The following is a 20,143-nucleotide window of genomic DNA, read 5'->3' on the forward strand; positions in this document are numbered from 1 at the left end:
AAACACCATGCACTGCGTTTGTTTAACCTTTCTGTGTTTTTCTGTTTGTCTTATTTGCTCCTGTAAAGCTGCTTTGGAACAATGTACATTGTGAAAAGTGCTATATAAATAAACTTGTATTGAATTGAGTTCAGTGCAGTTTAATTCTGTTGCATTTGAAATCTGTGCCCTATGATAACAGAAATATCTCTATTACAATTGTATGGTCTATATAAGCCTCTTATATGATGAAATAATTTGTTAAAATTACATTTAATAAATGTGCATGTCTTTAAATTTATCTAAATGTAATCAGTTTTTCCTCGAAAAAGCTCATTCCTGTTTGATTTTGAAGAGACCAGACACTATGTAGTCTGTGTGAACTCCCTCGAGCAGTCCATTGCCGTTATTGTGAATGAACCAACAAGGCACTTCTTCTCCTTTCTTCACATCCTCTCTGAAATCTCTCTGCAAACCCCTATCGATAGAAAACGACACGGTGTCACATCGACCTCTCACAGGCATGATGCAGTTTCTCAAAGTACATGTTCAATTCGAGGACAACGCTACACTACAGTATCTAGTGGCTTAAATTTACCTTGTAACAACAAGCTCATGTCCTTTCACGAACATGACAGCATCCTGTTTGCCTTGATCTTTTCCTGGAAACAGGTCACTGACCTCAAACTCCAGCCCGTGATAGAACTGTCCTGAATCATTTCAAAAACATGACAAAACATTTCAGAATTTGCACAAAGTATAGTTTGGTGACGTTTTAAGATGGTTTACCGAGCAGTCCATGAACATTGTTTGATAGCAGGTGGCTGTCCAGGGTGTAGAATCCAAGATAGTCTTGGTGATACGGATGGCCCTTCCATACTTTGTGAAGGATGATCTGAAACTTGACAGAGTTCCTCAAAGTCACCGTTAAACTGCGATCTTTCACTACCTGCAGATCCATACTGGAGAAAGAAAAGCAAAGTGTTCAGTTGACTGTTACCTCACAATGACATTAGCAGAACCTCATAAATAAAATCTCACTTCAGCCCTTTAATGGTGCCAGTATCGGTCCAAAAAACCTTTGCCTGTTTTCCCTCCTCAGACACGGAGATCTCCTTTGTGCTCACCATTAATCTGATACCAAACCTCTCATGGATGATTCCAAACCGCCCAAAATATGTGTTCACCTTCTTCCCCGGGGCCACCTTCTTATCTCCAATGGTTTGTCCATTAACCACAATACCTGTGTACATACATCACAAGCAACATCAACATTCTTTTGCTCCCATTTTTTGTTCAATTCCACAGGATTTGCTTTTTACGGTTGTGCGTACCTGTCAGTGGGTCTTTAACCAGGTTAAATATGGTACCGGGTTTGTCATCAATGTTAAAGCACAGCGCATCATTGTGACGTGGGAGTTCAATGATGAAGTGTGGATCTCCATCAACTGTTTAATAGCAAACAAATAATGCATGCTTTGATAACGACACTGTCACTCTTTACCTCACATTTCACTTAGCATTTCATTTTATATGTAATAAAGCATTTACCATAATTTGTAGGTGCTACGTAGCTGTGCCTTGCTGGTACAGTTCTGTAATCTGCAAGGAGTACAGTTTTTAGTCAAAAATACATCAACTAATCCTTTAAATGTGAAAGAATCTATAGAAATTTAAATGTAAATGAAGCTCTAATAGGGGTCCATGTGTGGCATTTTCTTTGATATAAAGTCAGACGTGAAAGAAAGTTGCATTGAACAGCATGTGGCGGTGTAGACGTACCATTACTTGGAACATTTCCACGTTGCTCTGTGAATCAGTGCAAAGAAAAGAGCGAGTGTGAAACATAAATTATGAATCACATGTTGAGCAGTTTTTTTTCATGCTCTGTGGTACCTTCAGTCAACTTGTCGGCAATGAACGAGTCATCACTTTCAGGTTTGGTGACCAACATTGATGTCAGTGGTGTGACAAAGTTGTACTTCAATGAGAGTTCCAAAGCCTCAGCGGTGGCATTTCTTTTCTCCTCAGGGGAAACCTTGTCTCTGTGAGAAAATGTTATTACATTGGGCCAATGAAATGATTTTTTAATAGTGAACAGTTTTGTTTCTCCTTTTTAAGTGTGCAGGAGGTGTCAAAGAATGCATTTACAAACTGACTTCTTATTCAAGAGCTCCTGGATGGTCAGATACGCCCAGAGACGCTCTGTGAAATCTCCAAAGACATACTCTTCATCAGGATATAAGGTTTTCCACTCCTCAGCGTGTGCTTGACCTTTCACCTCAAAATGATTCTCCAACTGTTGCAATACAAGCAAACCTGGATCAGTCCCTTGATACAAATTACCATCAAGGAGAATTGGTAATGAGAATACAAAAGCTATATAGTATAAATATTATTCAAATAATTATTATCACTACTATTGTTAATTTGATAAAATAATAAAAAGTTAAAATACTGCCTGAAATCTGTTTTATGTCAGAAACAAAAAATGAATACTTCACAGAATTTGTCACTTTTGAAGCTATGGTTAATTCACTCACCCCTTGTGCGGTTACTTCAACTAGAAAGTTGTTCAGTTCTAAGTCATTAAGTTGACCAGCGACCATGATCTCCGAGCCCTCGAAGAGCTGTTTAAAGTGGCTTTTTGTCAGTGAGTTGACAGTGTTGTCCGGATAGTGAAAATTCACATCTGAAAGCAGAGGACTCGCCACTTCTTCATAAAATCCCTGGAAAACGAAGCATTAGCAAACCACCTGCCAGTTTTCTCATTAGCTCTCATGATCAAATTATAAACGCAACACTTTTGTTTTTGCCCCCATTTTTCATGAGCTGAAGTCAAATATCTATAAGACTATGTACAAAAAAGGCCTATTTCTCTCAAATATTGTCTAAATCTGTGATAGTGAGCACTTCTCCATGGCGAGATAATCCCTCCATCTCACAGGTTTGGCATATCAAGATGCTGATTGGACGTCATGATTATTGCACAGGTGTGCCTTAGGCTGGCCACAATAAAAGGCCACTCTAAAATGTGCAGTTTTACTGCATTGGGGGGTCCGGGGGTCCGAAAACCACTCAGTATCTGGTGTGACCACCATTTGCCTCATGCAGTGCAACACATCTTCTTTTGCAAAGAGTTGATCAGGTTATTGATTGTGGATTGTGGAATGTTGGTCCACATCTCTTCATTGGCTGGTTTAGGGTTATGGCTCACCCACACGACGCCAGACACGCGGTCTGCCAACTGTACATTGAAAAACGGAATTCATGCGTGAAGAGAACACCTCTCCATAGTTCCAGACGCCATCGAATGTGAGCATTTGCCAACTCAAGTTGGTTACGACGACGAACTGCAGTCAGGTCGAGACCCCGATGAGGACAACGAGCATGCAGATGAGCTTCCCTGAGACGGATTCTGACAGTTTGTGCAGAAAGTCACACTTAAGTGAAGATACTGGATGTGGAGGTCCTGGGCTAGTGTGGTAACAGGTTGTCTGCGGTTGTGAGGCCGGTTAGATGTAGTGCCAGATTGTCTGAAACGCCTTTGGAGATGGGTAAGGGTAGAGAAATGAACATTCAATTCACGGGCAACAGCTCTAGTGGACATTCCTGCAGTCAGTATGCCAATTGCACACTCCCTCAAAAACAAAAGTGTTACGCTTATAATTTTGTTCAGTGTAACTTCAAGACTTCATCAAAGCTGAAGGGATCTACATTTTTAGGCAAAACATGTCTACCTTTAGCTGAAGTGGAGCGTCTGAATCCTCATAAATTCTACGTGCGATTCCATTGTTCTGCTTACTCAGAACATCCAAAAATCCATAATCTGCAGATTTGCCAAAGGCCAAAGAGAACACACTGATGTTCCCACCAATGGCATTGTGAATGCTTTCCTGGATCTGGAGTTGACTTAACGGATCTATGAATGAGTGTGAAATAATATTCACACGTTTCATATAAATTAACAAGCTAGGACAATCACATGAATAATTTAAATGTACCCTGTATGCATCAAAAACAAAGAACTGCGTTTATGAGAAACAAAGGAAGACATCTTGATAATTGAAGGCATTTTAGCTCCAAGACAGCTTTAAACACTATGTTATTCTTTAAGGACAATGATGGAAAAAGTCAAATATTGGTGATGCGTCTATATACATACAAGTGTTTGGTTGCCCATCAGTCAGTAGAATGATCATTGGTATGGCATTCGGTGGTGTTGTACCGTTGAGTGGTTCTTCATACAACATATTCACAGCATGTATCATAGGATCATACATTTCTGTACCTGAAAAACAATCATAAAAATACTGGTTTATAATGCTACAGTGACATCAACATTTATAAATTAAATGTATAATGTTTACCCAGTGATAATGTCTTGGATCTTGTTAGCACTCACCCCCAATAACTTCAATAGTTTTGACAAATTTCTTGGCATCTTCCACATTTTCCTGTGTTGCTTTGCTCAAATGTGGCCTCCACAAGATAAAGTTTGTTGAAAATACAATGATTGCAAAGAAGTCGTCTTCTGGAAGTTCACTCAGAATGGTCAACATTGCCTCCTTAGTCTATCGTCCAAAAATCAAATGTTCAGGATGACAAGAACTTTGTTATCACATGACTTTTAGAAACACCCCGACTTACCTGAGCCAGTTTATTCCCTATCATGGAATAGCTATTGTCTATAACAAAAACCACCAACTTCGGAACTCTTTGAAGCTTGGTTGGTGCAAAAAAATGCACAAAGTACCCATTCACAATCTGCAAATGATAAAAGTGTTTATTGTTACAAGAGACTATTACAAATGTTAATTTAATCAGCATTTATAGATGTATTGTGGCCATTACAGTCCAGTGTCTGTTGAATTTTAACAAAATCAAACCAAGTAATTTGTCAGGATTTGAAACTATTGTTTCTTGTTTTTGCCATTAGATGGCATTGTTTTCACCTGCTGTTTCTCGTAAGTGTCATTGTTTTCACAAGCTTTCCTGTAGCTCAGTGGTAAGAGCATTTGTGGGTTTGATCCCAGTGGATTGCACATACCTATATATTAATGTATAGGGTAATGCAATTTTGGAAGCATTTTTTTTCCGCAAATTTGGGAGAATTATTGTAAGTAGATGACAGAAAGAAACACAAATGAAAATTTTGTGTTTGTGAGTATTATTAATTCAAAAATGTATTAATTCTTAGCTGACAGTACCCGTTTAATTGTTTTTTAAATCCAAATGATATCTGACCTGAACGTTTCCGACGTCATGAGCACGGTCCACATCATATTTGATAAAAAAATCTCCATCGATAAGTGTGCCTTCACAGACAGGGCAAGTCCTCTGTTGGTCCAGTGTTGGAGAAAATGACACATGGGCCTTAACAGAGAAGCCCAAGAGATTAAAATGACCAGTGGTCAATAGAATAATGCTGTCTATTGATTATCAGACTTGAATCATATCACCTTTTTCTCACTGACAGATTTCTCCACCAGAGGGAGCAGCTCATTCGTGATGTATGTCCCATAGGCATCTACAAACGCAATGCCCTGTGGTTCATAGATGTCTGCCACAATCTGTAGATGAAAGACACTTATTCGATTTCAGTCTGTTTTACGATCTGAATTTGGATGCTTAATGCAAAATAAAGAACCTCAAAGTGATGGACCAACTGTTTGGGTTTGACTCTGATCATGAGCTCATATTTGCCAAACACGCGCTGAAGAAGCTCCTCATGGGTGAGAGTAAATATGATGCTGCTGTTTGCTGCCACATTCACATTAACTGAGAACTTCTCCATCGTTCTACCCGAAGCCCTGAAACAAAAACATCAAGTAAAAATTAAGATGTTAGCAAAGAACATCAAGTTCATTTACTCTAGACTCTTTGAGTTCTTCTCACTTGACCAGTCCAGCAGTCCGTCCAGATGATACAGCCTTCTCATACTGCTGCTTGGCCTTCTCTTTCTCTTTCACCTCACCAGTATATGTATTCCCGTTAATCTCCCTGTAAAACAAACATTCAGTGTCTTACAACATGCTGCACCGTGATGTCTGTTGAATTGATGTTTTATAATATGGGAAAGGACCGACATGCTGAAGTTTGTAATGAAGGACATCTTGGGAAGCTCCACCTCAAAAAACACTTCTTGCGAGACGTTGGCTTTATTGAGAACTTTGGTGGTCATGACGGTGTGAGCAAAACGTGACGTCACCTTGCAGTCCACCTTTACACTCTGCACCTCTATCTAAAGCAAAAGAGAAGACTTTGTATCAAGACCTTGGAGATAAATAAATGGGGACAGTAGTTTGTTTGAGTATGAGTCAATGTAAATATGTTGCAAGCATGAGAACTTTTGTTGAAAAAACCCAGATCTACATCTCGTTTCACCCAGACAATGCCACTGTAGCAGCTCGCATTACAGCTTGCCTCGAGGACATCTCAGCTTGGATGAAAGGGCATCATCTCCAGCTGTACCCTGCCGAGACAGAATTGCTTGTGTTTCCCGGCACACCCTACGGTTCGACATGATCTCAACATCCATCTTGGCAATACCACAATCACTCCTTCCAAAACAGCCAGGAACCTCGGAGTCATATTTGATGAACAGCTGTTCTTCAATGACCACATTGTAAAGACAACACAGTCATGCCGATACGCCTTATTCAACATTAGAAAGGTGAGACCCTATCTCACTGAGCATGCAGCACAACTCCTTGTCCAGGCCCTGGTAATCTCAAGGTTGGACTACTGCAATGCTCTCCTTGCTGGTCTTTCTGCAAAGGCTATTAAACCGCTCCAGCTGGTTCAGAACGCAGCAGCATGCCTCATCTTCCAACAGACCAAAAGGGCTCATGTGACTCCCCTTTTCATCTCTCTCCACTGGCTACCGGTTGAAGCCCATATCAGATTCATGTCACTAATGCTTGCCCACAGGACTATCACTGGATCTGTACCGGCTTACTTTCACACCCTCCTGCACTCCGACACCCCATCAAGATCCCTGTGTTCAGTAAACCAGCGGCGTCTTGTATTGCCTTCTCATAAGGGCAGTAAATCACTTTCCCACTCATTCTCATTCACAACTCCTTCATGGTGGAACATTCTTCCTAACTCTGTCCGGTCAACCACATCTCTCACAACATTCAAAAAACTACTTAAAACCCATCGCTTGTTGCTCCCTAAGTCTTTGTAAGTCGCTTTTGCTAAATGACTAAATGTAAATGTTAAATGTTTGTTTTTATGTGCAAATGTTTGTTGTGTGAAGAAGACATCCCACCTGACTGTTGCTCACACTTCGCTTCTGTGAGAAAAATTAGAGAAATAGATCATTGTAAACATAAAAGTGTGTAAAGTTTGTACACTTTTAAGTACTCTACAAAAAGTACTGATTTATTAATTGGCTCAATTCGGATTTTGTGACGTTTCAACACAATTGTGTCAAAATGTCACTTTACTTTTATAATTTTCAACACCTGTTTGTATAAATTCCTACAATCTACTTTGTATTTTGTATTATGTTAGGATCAGGGGTGTGGTTAGGGGCTTCAGTATATGGAGGACCAGGAGAGTCATGTGTAAAGTAATAAAGCATTTCATTGTTTAATAACTAATTCTTCAATAAAAATAGGCATTAATCCAATTATTTCTAATTTCATTTTTTAATGGGCAATAAAAAGCGTGATTGTAAAAATAATTATTAAATTAAATATTAATCCATCAATAAATACTTCAATTTAAAAAGGGACTTTTAAAAATCAACATAAAACACGAAATAAATACACCATTTTAAAGCGCATTAATGAATTCCTTTATAAATAGTGGAATTTCAAAATCTATTTCAAAATGCGATTTAAAAAGAAGAATAAATAATTGGATTTACAAATTAAACTAGAAATAAAAGTTTTAATCCGTCATTTAAAAGACTATTTCTTTTAGCATTTGCCTATCCATTTCCCCTCTGCATTTCCTTATCCGATTTGCTATTCGATTTGCCAAGTCATTTAGCTTTTCCATTTAGCCTCTCTATTTACCATTTCCGTGACACTCTGGGGCCTTGCATGCTCAAAGGTAAAACAATGCAAATTAGCCGCGGTGAGACAGATGTAACAAGCTCTCTGATTGGCTAGTTCATTTTACGTCATGTTCAGAGGTGTGTCAGATGAGCAATGGAGAAGAGAGAAGAGTCTGTTGTTCACTACACGTGTAACCAGCGCGTTATCACCGCCTGCTTATTCTCTAACACAAATCATAGAAAATGAAACTTATTGTTAGAACATGTTAGAACATTCATACTGCACGTGGAAGCAGCAGTGCTGCGGTCATTTTGGCGCCGCGTCTATTTATGATGCGATGCTTACATGGAGTAAACGTGACACAAGTTACGGTGCTTATGGCCCAAATGCTTATAGATTCACGCGAAATGTAACAGTTTTACCATTAAAGCATGTAACTGATGTCAGCTGTGTTTTAATCCGCCAATATCTACTCTTTATGAAACCGCAAACACACACCATATGCATATAGTAGATGCAGTGCCGGTGTTACAAATTTTCTGTTACCCGTGATATTTTGAGACCGCAGTAGGCGCTGTTGTCACTGTCGACAATTCTCTACGCAAAGAGCGTAAATTCGGGCGAGGATGCCCTTTTGCTCGTGCGCAGCTTTTTAATGTCGTGCAATAACGCGCTTAGTTCTCGTGCACGTTACTGTGAGCGGGCTTTTCGGAAAGTCTCTTAAGAGTGATGACGTGACGTGAGTGCCTGAACACGCAGATTGAACTGTACAAATCAGGATCATTTAATTCCTCTACTGATTGCGTTTGGCATTATTGTGATTGCCATGGTAGTTGTTTTATAGCCAACATGTAGGTGTGTGTATGTATATATATATATATATATATATATATACATATATAAAAAGTGAATACACACACACATATATATATATATATATGTGTGTGAGTGCGTATTACCCTTTACCCAAATAATAGAACAGCAATCACGACAATCTAAACGTTGTCCATTTAAGAAACATGGACATAAATGAGCTTTGTGTTATACATAAATACATAAATACATGCATTATAGGCTATAAAATGTACATAAGAACATAATATTATAAAATGATATGTTTATAATGTACAGAGTAACCTTGTAGTACAGCAGCTCACCATATTTCACTATGCACGGTAACAGGCTAAAAAATCTTTTAGCTTCCCCTGTTTTACACAGAATATCCTTATTGTTCTTCATATTCACTCTTTTGACATGTAATGCCTTCTGTGTCTTATCCTGAAGAGAATTTAGCTGTGATGAGAACAGTGACTGTGGAACAGCAGGTCACCATATATCACGATGCTTACTAACGGCCTAAAATAATCTGTTACCTTCCCCTGTTTTACACAGAATAGCCTTATTGTTCTTCATATTCAGTCTTTTGAAATCGAATGCCTTCTGTGTCTTATCCTGAAGAGAATTTAGCAGTGATGATAACAGTGAATGTGGTACAGCAGGTACCATATCTCACGATGCACAGTAAAGGCCTAAAAAAATCTGTTACCTTCCCCTGTTTTATAATATACGGGTTAACTTTCTGAAATGAGTGACAAAAAATATTGACCTTTTTTATTATATTCTATTTTTTAGCTTTCCCTTTATCCCATTTCTGTATGGAAACTTTTTTACACGTTCTTTTTTGGTTCCCCAAAAATAACCAAATGGGAACCAATATTAGAGGGAACGTTCTGTGTTTGCTTTCGTTAACTTCATTGTAATTGATAATAATTTATTGTTAAAGATGTTGTCGATTTAGTGTATGACAGTATGTTTTATATACATTTGAAAACAGTTTAATTTATTTTTTCTATTTTTTTATGACCATTAAAAAACTATCTGGACCTCTCTGACCTCATTGCTAGCTATGATTATGATTAGCCAAAATTTTGCGCCACTAAAGTCACACCGTTTTTGGCTGAGACATGTGATTAAATCATCACAAAATGAATACTTTATACCTTCAAATGTTACATTACTAAAAATACAATACTGTAATAATTTAGTTAAAAAATATTTTTGAATTTGTGTTTAAGTTATTTTAAATCTGTTATAAATGCTATCAACGTCCTTCCATGAACTGTTGCCATGCATGCATAATAAATATGTACAACATGGGTGAAAAATTTCAAATAATAGCGATCGATGCTTTTGCTGATTTATAACAAATTAAACACAAATACCATGCTTAACAGTTACTGTAGTAAGACTATATTTATAGTGGGGATAATGAATATTTGAAAAGCCTATAGCCATACCCACTAGTGTACTTTTCTCTCAGGTGTTTATTAACATTACCTACCAATGATACGAATGTAGTTAGCTCTTCTTTTAAAAATGTAACACTGCTGTTTATCAGCATCTTTGGGATTTTCCCCTTTTAAAAGATAGTTCTTCAGTCCCAGCTGCATGTTACCATCCATTTTGCACAGATATAATATCAGGGATCCGATCACGTTAATCTGCTTTCCAGTTGGTGCAAACTAGCTCACGGAGTCCCCACATGATTGGCATGTGCGATATGGGGAGATGGGAAGAATATTAAAAAATAATTATTTAGTATTTAATAAAAATAAAGCTTAAAAAATAGAATACCATGAAAAAGGTCAATATGTTTTGTCACTCATTTCAGAAAGTTATGGGGATAATGAATATTTGAAAAGCCTATAGCCATGCCCACTAGTGTACTTTTCTCTCAGGTGTTTATTAACATTACCTACCAATGATACGAAAGTAGATAGCTCTTCTATTGTAAAACAGGGGAAGGTAACAGATTTTTTTAGGCCTTTACTGTGCATCGTGAGATATGGTGACCTGCTGTACCGCAGTCACTATTCCCATCACAGCTAAATGTTCTTCAGGATAAGACACAGAAGGCATTACATGTCAAAAGAGTGAATATGAAGAACAATAAGGATATTCTGTGTAAAACAGGGGAAGGTAACGGATTATTTTAGGCCGTTAGTTAGCATCGTGATATATGGTGACCTGCTGTACCACAGTCACTGTTATCATCACAGCTAAATTCTCTTCAGGATAAGACACAGAAGGCATTACATGTCAAAAGAGTGAATATGAAGAACAATAAGGATATTCTGTGTAAAACAGGGGAAGCTAAAAGATTTTTTAGCCTGTTACCGTGCATAGTGAAATATGGTGAGCTGCTGTACTACAAGGTTACTCTGTACATTATAAACATATCATTTTATAATATTATGTTCTTATGTACATTTTATAGCCTATAATGCATGTATTTATGTATTTATGTATAACACAAAGCTCATTTATGTCCATGTTTCTTAAATGGACAACGTTTAGATTGTCGTGATTGCTGTTCTATTATTTGGGTAAAGGGTAATACGCACTCACACACATATATATATATATATATATGTGTGTGTGTATTCACTTTTTATGTATGTATATATATATATATATATATATATATATATACATACACACACCTACATGTTGGCTATAAAACAACTACCATGGCAATCACAATAATGCCAAACGCAATCAGTAGAGGAATTAAATGATCCTGATTTGTACAGTTCAATCTGCGTGTTCAGGCACTCACGTCACGTCATCACTCTTAAGAGACTTTCCGAAAAGCCCGCTCACAGTAACGTGCACGAGAACTAAGCGCGTTATTGCACGACATTAAAAAGCTGCGCACGAGCAAAAGGGCATCCTCGCCCGAATTTACGCTCTTTGCGTAGAGAATTGTCGACAGTGACAACAGCGCCTACTGCGGTCTCAAAATATCACGGGTAACAGAAAATTTGTAACACCGGCACTGCATCTACTATATGCATATAATACACACCATGGTGTGTTTGCGGTTTCATAAAGAGTAGATATTGGCGGATTAAAACACAGCTGACATCAGTTACATGCTTTAATGGTAAAACTGTTACATTTCGCGTGAATCTATAAGCATTTGGGCCATAAGCACCGTAACTTGTGTCACGTTTACTCCATGTAAGCATCGCATCATAAATAGACTCGGCGCCAAAATGACCGCAGCACTGCTGCTTCCACGTGCAGTATGAATGTTCTAACATGTTCTAACAATAAGTTTCATTTTCTATGATTTGTGTTAGAGAATAAGCAGGCGCTGATAACGCGCTGGTTACACGTGTAGTGAACAACAGACTCTTCTCTCTTCTCCATTGCTCATCTGACACACCTCTGAACATGACGTAAAATGAACTAGCCAATCAGAGAGCTTGTTACATCTGTCTCACCGCGGCTAATTTGCATTGTTTTACCTTTGAGCATGCAAGGCCCCAGAGTGTCACGGAAATGGTAAATAGAGAGGCTAAATGGAAAAGCTAAATGACTTGGCAAATCGAATAGCAAATCGGATAAGGAAATGCAGAGGGGAAATGGAAATGCAAATGCTAAAAGAAATAGTCTTTTAAATGACGGATTAAAACTTTTATTTCTAGTTTAATTTGTAAATCCAATTATTTATTCTTCTTTTTAAATCACATTTTGAAATAGATTTTGAAATTCCACTATTTATAAAGGAATTCATTAATGCGCTTTAAAATGGTGTATTTATTTCGTGTTTTATGTTGATTTTTAAAAGTCCCTTTTTAAATTGAAGTATTTATTGATGGATTAATATTTAATTTAATAATTATTTTTACAATCACGCTTTTTATTGCCCATTAAAAAATGAAATTAGAAATAAATGGATTAATGCCTATTTTTATTGAAGAATTAGTTATTAAACAATGAAATGCTTTATTACTTTACACATGACTCTCCTGGTCCTCCATATCAGTATTGCTTTTTTCTACACTGTAAAACAAACCTGTAATTTTACAGAATTTTTCTGTTTTCCCCCAAATTATCATGTATTTTCAAAATACGACAAAAACATAAAATAACAGCAAAAGACTGCACATTTTCTATAAAAAAAAATCATGACAAAACTGTTATTTTATGGTATTTTTATAGCTACCAGAAAATTACTTTTTTTTTTACAGTGAATCACTTCACAGATCAAAAAATGTTTTGTGTAAAAAATCCTCCCATCTGAACTTTGAATGGTCAATACCTTTAACAGTCGATTCCCGTCGCCATGACTGCCCTGCAGGGAGAGTTAAAACATTATTAAAACGTTTTATTTCTATTCTTTATTCATATCATACAGATCAATTTACTTTTTATTTCATTGAAATTATAATGTTGAATGCTACCCCTAAATCTTTTCTCAAACCATCACACTGCAAAATATTAAACATATTCAAATTTAAATAAAGGAAGTTTAATGTTTCTGGAATTTCAATTATTTAAGTTCACCAACACCAACATGAGTTAAAATAATTATTTTAGGAAACTTCAGAGTTTTACCCATTGCTCACTGGCCTCGGAGATGACCAGTGTCTCAAAAGAGCCTGATTGTACATATATACATACAAACAGACAGAATAACAGCACAGTCCAGCCTGCAGACATGATGAATCTGAATCTACTGCATTCAGTATGATTTCAAACACTCTGAAATCCAGCAGTTTTATTTTTTTTCTTTGTTTAGATGTTGCACTTTAGCTAATGATTTACTAATAGTTAACCATTGACTGACAGTAACCATGGGAAGTTTGTGAACAGCTGTTTCTGTTTTTGTTACCTAAAAAAATACAAATTGCTTACCACAGCTATGCAGATGACACACAGATCTACTATAGCCCTTTCACCCAATGACTACAGGCCTATTGACTCTCTTTGCCAGTGCATTGATGAAATTAACAGCTGACGTGTCAAAACTTCCTTCAGTTAAATAAAGACAAAATTGAAGTCATTGTATTTGGTGACAAGGAAGAAACTAACAAGGTAAACACATACCTTGACTTAAGAGTACTAAAGACACAAAGTAAGGTAACAAATCTTGGTGTCATTTTAGAGTCTGACCTTAGTTTTGGCATTCATGTCAAAACAATAAGAAAATCAGCGTTCTACATCTCAGAAACATAGCCAGGATCCGATGTCTCAAACCAAGATTTAAAGAAACTAGTTGATGCTTTCATCACCAGCAGAATGGACGACTGTAATACAGGTCTTCCTAAAAAGACCATCTGCATCTCATACAGAACGCTGCTGCCAGGACTTTGACCAGAGCCAAAAAATCTGAGATGATCGCATGTACTTGAGCGCAACCGGAGATGACAGAAAACAGAGCGGCGGCTTTATTTCTGCTTTGAGATAAGTGAGAAAGTGGCGAACACTGTATGTGTAAAATGGAATGGTGAGAAAACATTCTGCATGATAAGTTTTTGGTCTTTAAACCAAACTTCTTTGTCTTTAGCCGGTGTTGTGCCGAAAACACACTCCCCACCAGATTGTGCACCCCTTCAATAACACGCTGTCTGATTGGCTAATTCTAACCCCTCCCAAATCCTAATCCCTCCCCTAACACCTAATCCTTACCCTAACCATAGTGGGGAGGAGGTGCATAATCTGGTAGGGAGTGTGTTTTCGGCACGACACCCGCATAGTTGAAATCCTAGTGCGCTTCTCATAATGTCCTTAAGCGGAGAGTAGGCGGTCTCTAATGGCTGTTCATCAAACGCGGCAAAAACAATAGTTCACAGAAAACGATGAAGCGCGTGCAACAACGCGACACTAGTTTTCTATTGCAACACTGAACACTCCCAATGTGATGTCTGTTGAATTGATGTGTTATAATATGGAAAAGGACCGACATGCTGAAGTTTGTAATGAAGGACATCTTGGGGAGCTCCACCTCAAAAAACACTTCTTGCGAGACTTTGGGTTTATTGAGAACTTTGGTGGTCATGACGGTGTGAGCAAAACGTGACGTCACCTTGCAGTTCCCCTTCACACTCTGCACCTCTATCTAAAGCACAAGAGAAGACTTTGTATCATGACCTTGGAGATAAATAAATGGGGACAGAAGTTTGTTTGAGTATGAGTCAATGTTTGTTTTTATGTGCAAATGTTTGTTGTGTGAAGAAGACATCCCACCTGACTATTGCTCACACTTCACTTCTGTGAGAGAAATTAGAAAAATAGATCATTGTAAACATAAAAGTGTGTAAAGTTCGAACACTTTTCAGTACTCAAATATATTAATTGGCTCAATTCAGATTTTGTGACGTTTCAACACAATTGTGTCAAAATGTCACTTTACAATCATAAATTTCAACACTAGTTTGTATAAATTCATACAATCTTTTTTGTATGTTTTAGTATGTTAGGTTCAGGGGTGTGGTTAGGGGAGGGGCTTCAGTATTGCTTTTTTCTACACTGTAAAAAAAACCTGTAATTTCAAAGAATTTTAGCCAGTAATCTGCTTCCAGATGATTCCTTGCCTTTCCTAATTGTTAAAAAAAAGCTTTACTGTTAGGATGGTCCTTGTGGATGGAGGCCACAAGTGACAAAGCAAACTGCAGCATAGATTTTTAGGGAGACTTTATTTGTGCCATTCGGTGTGAGTCTCCCAACGTGATGAAAGCAATGGAAAAATGCGAAACACAAACTTTAAAAAAATGATGTACATCAGACTACAATACACTGCGACCTGGCGCCATTTATAGGCTCGACTCCTCCCTCCCCGGATCGTACCATCCTACTGATAAATACAATTCATTTCTCCACTTCTCAGATTTACATATGCAGTATATTATACATGCATATGCACATATATGATTAAGAAACAAACGTTTGCATTAGATTATTCTCCAATCTCACAGCAGGGATTATCCAAATAATTTGAGTTGCAAACAGACAGTGATAGGATGTTCCATGTGTGCGCAGTATATGTTTGTGTATGTGTGTTCAGTCCCAACGCGGTGACAGGTTTACATCGATACAATTATATTTTTGCTTCACAGTCAAAGTGAATATAATATTGTATTAATATTGAAATGTTGTATGTCTGTTATCAACCGTCCAACAGAGTCGAAAAACCTGATAAAAAATGACACTTCTTGCATTTAATTCAACTACATTCTCATCAAAAGAACTTTATAGAGCCTCATACACAACAACAGTAGTATCTTATACATGACAAGTATTGATTTTCTCCTCCACCATTGTGCACCAAGCAGTGGGCAGCAAAGCGATTTTTGGAGGTCCATACAAACCATGTGCCAATGAATCATGGAGACAATTTACACAACAACACAATTACACGTTTTGTAGATCAACCAATCATTTTCAGAGCCAACATCTCAAAATATTACTGAAGCATTCATTTGACCTAAAAATGCACAAACCACATCTTACATTTGCATTATATTATAGCTCAATATGTATCAATGTGTATTAACAAAAAGTCCAGTCCAGTTTTTTCTGGGCTTCAGTGCAGGCCGGTGGCTTGATTCCCTGGTAGAGAAGTAAACAGGTGAAATTAATACTCCTGACTGTCTGCATGAGAATACAAGACAAACTCTACCAAAAATGCTCAAGTTACAAAAACAAACACAAAACAGATGAACATACTTTATACAATTCACACACAAGGCTGAACAGAGTAGACATTGCTTTATCTTCCCATTCACTTGTGTGTTCCTAAAAAGAGGAAGGGTATTATGAAACCTATAGTTCTCATACAGATAATATATTGTCATGCACTATAATTGACTCTGCTATCGCCTCACCCCATTGAAGGTGATCCATGGCACATAAGTGTGTTCCGGTTTAAGCGCTTGTGTCTTCATTGCGTTCTCATGCATCAACCTATGGCCAAGATCTCCCACGGCACATGACTCAATTGTCGCCCATTTCACAAAAGGCGCACATTGTTCCAGACACTGTTCAAATTACATAATGTCAAAAAGGTTCATAAATGACAAGAAATACACTTATGTGACCCTTTTGGGTTTTGGAAACCTACAGACTTTGCAGACTTTAGCACATCTGCAGATGACACCATGCAGTAAATGACGTGGAATGCCGAGTGACCAGCTTCATGTAAAATACATGCCTGTGAAAAGACGAACAACTGATGAGGCATCACATGCAACAACTCTGACGGTCACTAAAATGTGTTTTATATGAGTCACAATGGATTGAAATAGAGCTCAAGGTTAAGCTAACAAAACACTGCAAACATACAAATAGATCACACGCAAAAACGTTGGGAAACATGGACTTGTGATCAACCAATTCTGTCATTTATTCAGCCTCTTTATTTCAAACCGGTGTGACTTTCTCCTGCAGAACACAATAGAAGATATTTAGAAGAAAACGAGGCGGCAACCATTCACTTCTATTGCATGGACACAAAGCTAATGCAAGTGAATGGGTGCCAGTTAACCAAAATTCTTGTTTCAGCCTTTTCCCTTCTGGGATGGGAGAGGTTTCTTAAAAGCATCTTCAAATGTTCACCTTTGGGAGAGTGAATAAGTCTTAAATTGACACGTTGGCACTTTGTTAGCTTTAAAGGAGAGTTGTGTTGGCTCACAAACTCACCTCTATCTTGTTAACATAACACTCTGGCTCGCCATGTTGACAAATGAATGATTTCTCTTCAGGAATCTCCTAAAGTTACAAGTTAACGTATCATAAACTTTCACAGAACAAGAGACATCCCAAAATCATCAAGTGTTGTGAACAAACCACTGGTCATTAAGAGCGCACATTTCACGGTAGCATTGCCGAAGGGCACCAGATTGACTTCCATGATGTCTTTCAGTAAAGTCCATGTTGGGAAGAGTTGTTCTGTCAGGAAAGCTCTGCTCCCTTGACACAGACTCTCATAGTAGAGAGTGACATCAACGAGAGGAACCACCGGGTCCGGTCGAGTCGTGTTTAGTTCCATACATTGTTTCCGTACCTGCCGAAAGCATCGAAGTGCACATCAGAACCATACAGCGTTGCACAACTTTAACCATGATGACATTTTACAGTAACGTCTCCAAATACTTTAGAGCAGATTTAGTATGGAAGTCATAAATGAGAACTTAACTGTATAACAAGACACTACTAACCCATCCTCCCTCACAATCCTGTGTTTAAAATGTATGTTTAGTTCCTAAACATGTCATGCTTTACTCACCCTGGTTGTTTCAAACCTGTATACATTTAATTTTTCTGCTGAACAGAAAGAAAGAGATGTGTTTATAAATGTTTATGAGTGAATGTTGGAGCACTATTGACTACCATAGTAGGAAAAGAAAAGATACTGTGGTAGTAAGAAAATGTTGGTGTGCCAAATTCTTCAAAATATTTTCCTTTGTTTTGAACAGAACATAGAAATGGTTTAAAACAACTTGAAGATGAATAAATGACAGGTGGACGGTTATTAAGTAGTAGTTAAGTCTTAAAAAAACATGTTTTTTGATAATGAGTAAAATGTGTTTTTCATCTGGATCATGACAATGATCATAAACAACGATTTTTATTGCTCAACTGCTCATCTTTTTGTGGAATCAAACTTAAAATGATTTTTCTACAGCCTTTCAAACAACACATTTTGCACCCATAAGAACAACCTAGATGAAAAAATTGTTAAATGGAAATTGTCCATTTTGGTTTGTGGTGCATGTATCAGATGAGGCTTTAGAAGTACTGAACCTCTGACCCTGATACCTTGTGCCTTGCCTAATTGGAAACTGCTTGTGGTTACTTTCAAAAGCATGACATTCATTAAAAGCACAAGGAATTCTTTGAAAATGGCACTTAAACACCCACTTATACCATGCCAAGTGTGTGTTTTAGTCCATATGTAGCCCATAACGGAGTTATAAACGTTTGCATTGTAAGAAGTCTCAGAGGTGCATTAATGACATTTTAATTCGCTTTTTTTCACAGCTCATTCTCGGTATTATCTTTTTTAGCATAAAGAATGTATGTAAATAAATTTCCATCCAAATGTTGCTTTTCATTTACAATGTTTCACTTAATCCATTTAATTGATGACATCCATTAGCAAAGAGGTTAACTGTTATGCATTAACTTTTGAGATCCAAAGCTATGCTGCACAGACAACTACTGATTTAGAACTAGGTTAAGCAATCACCTGTTTCCAGACTTACCCCACACTCTATGGCAATCTCAAGAGAGCTGCACCATTGGGATGGAGGGTATCCACATGGCTTTGGGTGAGATATACAATGGATTGCATAGACGCTGATGAATAGGACAATAAACACAAGGAGCAAAATAATGTTCATGCTGCTGGTTTTCTCAGACTATCGTGAGTAGTATGTGAACTGTAGGAAGTTGAAACTACAATCTTGTTAACTCTCCTCCCATCTGAACAACCTCAAAGATCCAATTAAACATGAGCAGCTACAGCTGAACAGACACAAGACACTGACCTCAGATCAGCCATGCAAGAAATGATCTTAATGTGTAGACTTCGTGTGTCAAAATATTATTCATGACAATCATGATTTTAGTTTTTTGGACATATTGTTTTTAGATTTTTAGGTCATTTATTGTAGTTTATGTAGGTCATCTGGCTAGATGTTTCACCAGTTATGTTAACAACTTGCTTTCATATTCCTTAACAGATTTTACAAGTGAAAATAATGTGAACCATATGTTTTTGGTGTGTGTCAACATCATTAATTGATTGAATTAAGATTGAAAAGACAGAATTGTAATTTAAACAGGTCCAAAACAGAAAATGATTACCAATAAATCCAAAAGTAAAACCCAAAACTACAAAGCCAGTTTGCTTAGTGTGCTAGGTTGTGGGGTCAAATTTACAGCTAAAAATAAACATGTTGATAAAACGCAGGTTTGCAGAGACTGAAGTCAGGATTCAGGTGAAGACGCCCTCGTGTGGTCAGAGGGGGATACGACAGACGCGGATTGTTTACAATACATTATTTAAAGTTCTTTGTAAATGTCACGCTCTGTGTCTTCCTTCGTTTTTTCTCGCAGCTCGTTGGGTTTTAATAGGGTAGAATAGCAATATTTACTCATGGTTGTATGTGTGGAGGCATATGGACATTTATTTAAAACTGAACACATTCACTGGTTGAACATATTAATATAGAGTCTCATTCACAAATGCAGTATAGATACAAAACATGTTCTGCAGAGTGTATCTATTTATAACTTAAATATGTGAACATAAATTGAGTAATAAAGTTGCATAAGTAAGTCAATTTGTGTGGAATTTA

At 37.4% G+C, this 20,143-nt stretch overlaps 2 protein-coding genes across 2 annotated transcripts; both read right to left on the reverse strand.

Moving 5' to 3' along the window:
* Positions 1 to 124: 124 nt before the first annotated feature.
* On the reverse strand, positions 125 to 13,553 carry itih3a.1 (inter-alpha-trypsin inhibitor heavy chain 3a, tandem duplicate 1). The gene is made up of 22 exons (XM_056735566.1): positions 13,398 to 13,553; positions 13,102 to 13,134; positions 7,256 to 7,279; positions 6,069 to 6,223; positions 5,878 to 5,982; positions 5,630 to 5,792; positions 5,442 to 5,552; positions 5,227 to 5,355; positions 4,630 to 4,746; positions 4,385 to 4,553; positions 4,145 to 4,270; positions 3,720 to 3,901; positions 2,523 to 2,708; positions 2,139 to 2,278; positions 1,876 to 2,024; positions 1,762 to 1,788; positions 1,531 to 1,581; positions 1,314 to 1,427; positions 1,021 to 1,222; positions 769 to 941; positions 578 to 689; positions 125 to 457 (listed from the first exon to the last, which is right to left on the reverse strand). The coding sequence occupies exons 1-22, from the start codon at positions 13,500 to 13,502 to the stop codon at positions 313 to 315; spliced, it is 2,718 nt and encodes a 905-aa protein (XP_056591544.1). The 5' UTR covers positions 13,503 to 13,553; the 3' UTR covers positions 125 to 312.
* A 2,595-nt stretch (positions 13,554 to 16,148) lies between these two features.
* On the reverse strand, positions 16,149 to 19,183 carry ifi30b (IFI30 lysosomal thiol reductase b). Its single transcript, XM_056735100.1, has 7 exons — positions 19,046 to 19,183; positions 17,656 to 17,844; positions 17,481 to 17,549; positions 16,903 to 16,992; positions 16,667 to 16,819; positions 16,509 to 16,577; positions 16,149 to 16,391 (listed from the first exon to the last, which is right to left on the reverse strand). The coding sequence occupies exons 1-7, from the start codon at positions 19,181 to 19,183 to the stop codon at positions 16,332 to 16,334; spliced, it is 768 nt and encodes a 255-aa protein (XP_056591078.1). The 3' UTR covers positions 16,149 to 16,331.
* Positions 19,184 to 20,143: the final 960 nt, after the last annotated feature.

This window comes from Triplophysa dalaica, chromosome 21 (assembly GCF_015846415.1).
Source record: "Triplophysa dalaica isolate WHDGS20190420 chromosome 21, ASM1584641v1, whole genome shotgun sequence".
NCBI classification, from domain to species: Eukaryota; Metazoa; Chordata; class Actinopteri; order Cypriniformes; family Nemacheilidae; genus Triplophysa; species Triplophysa dalaica.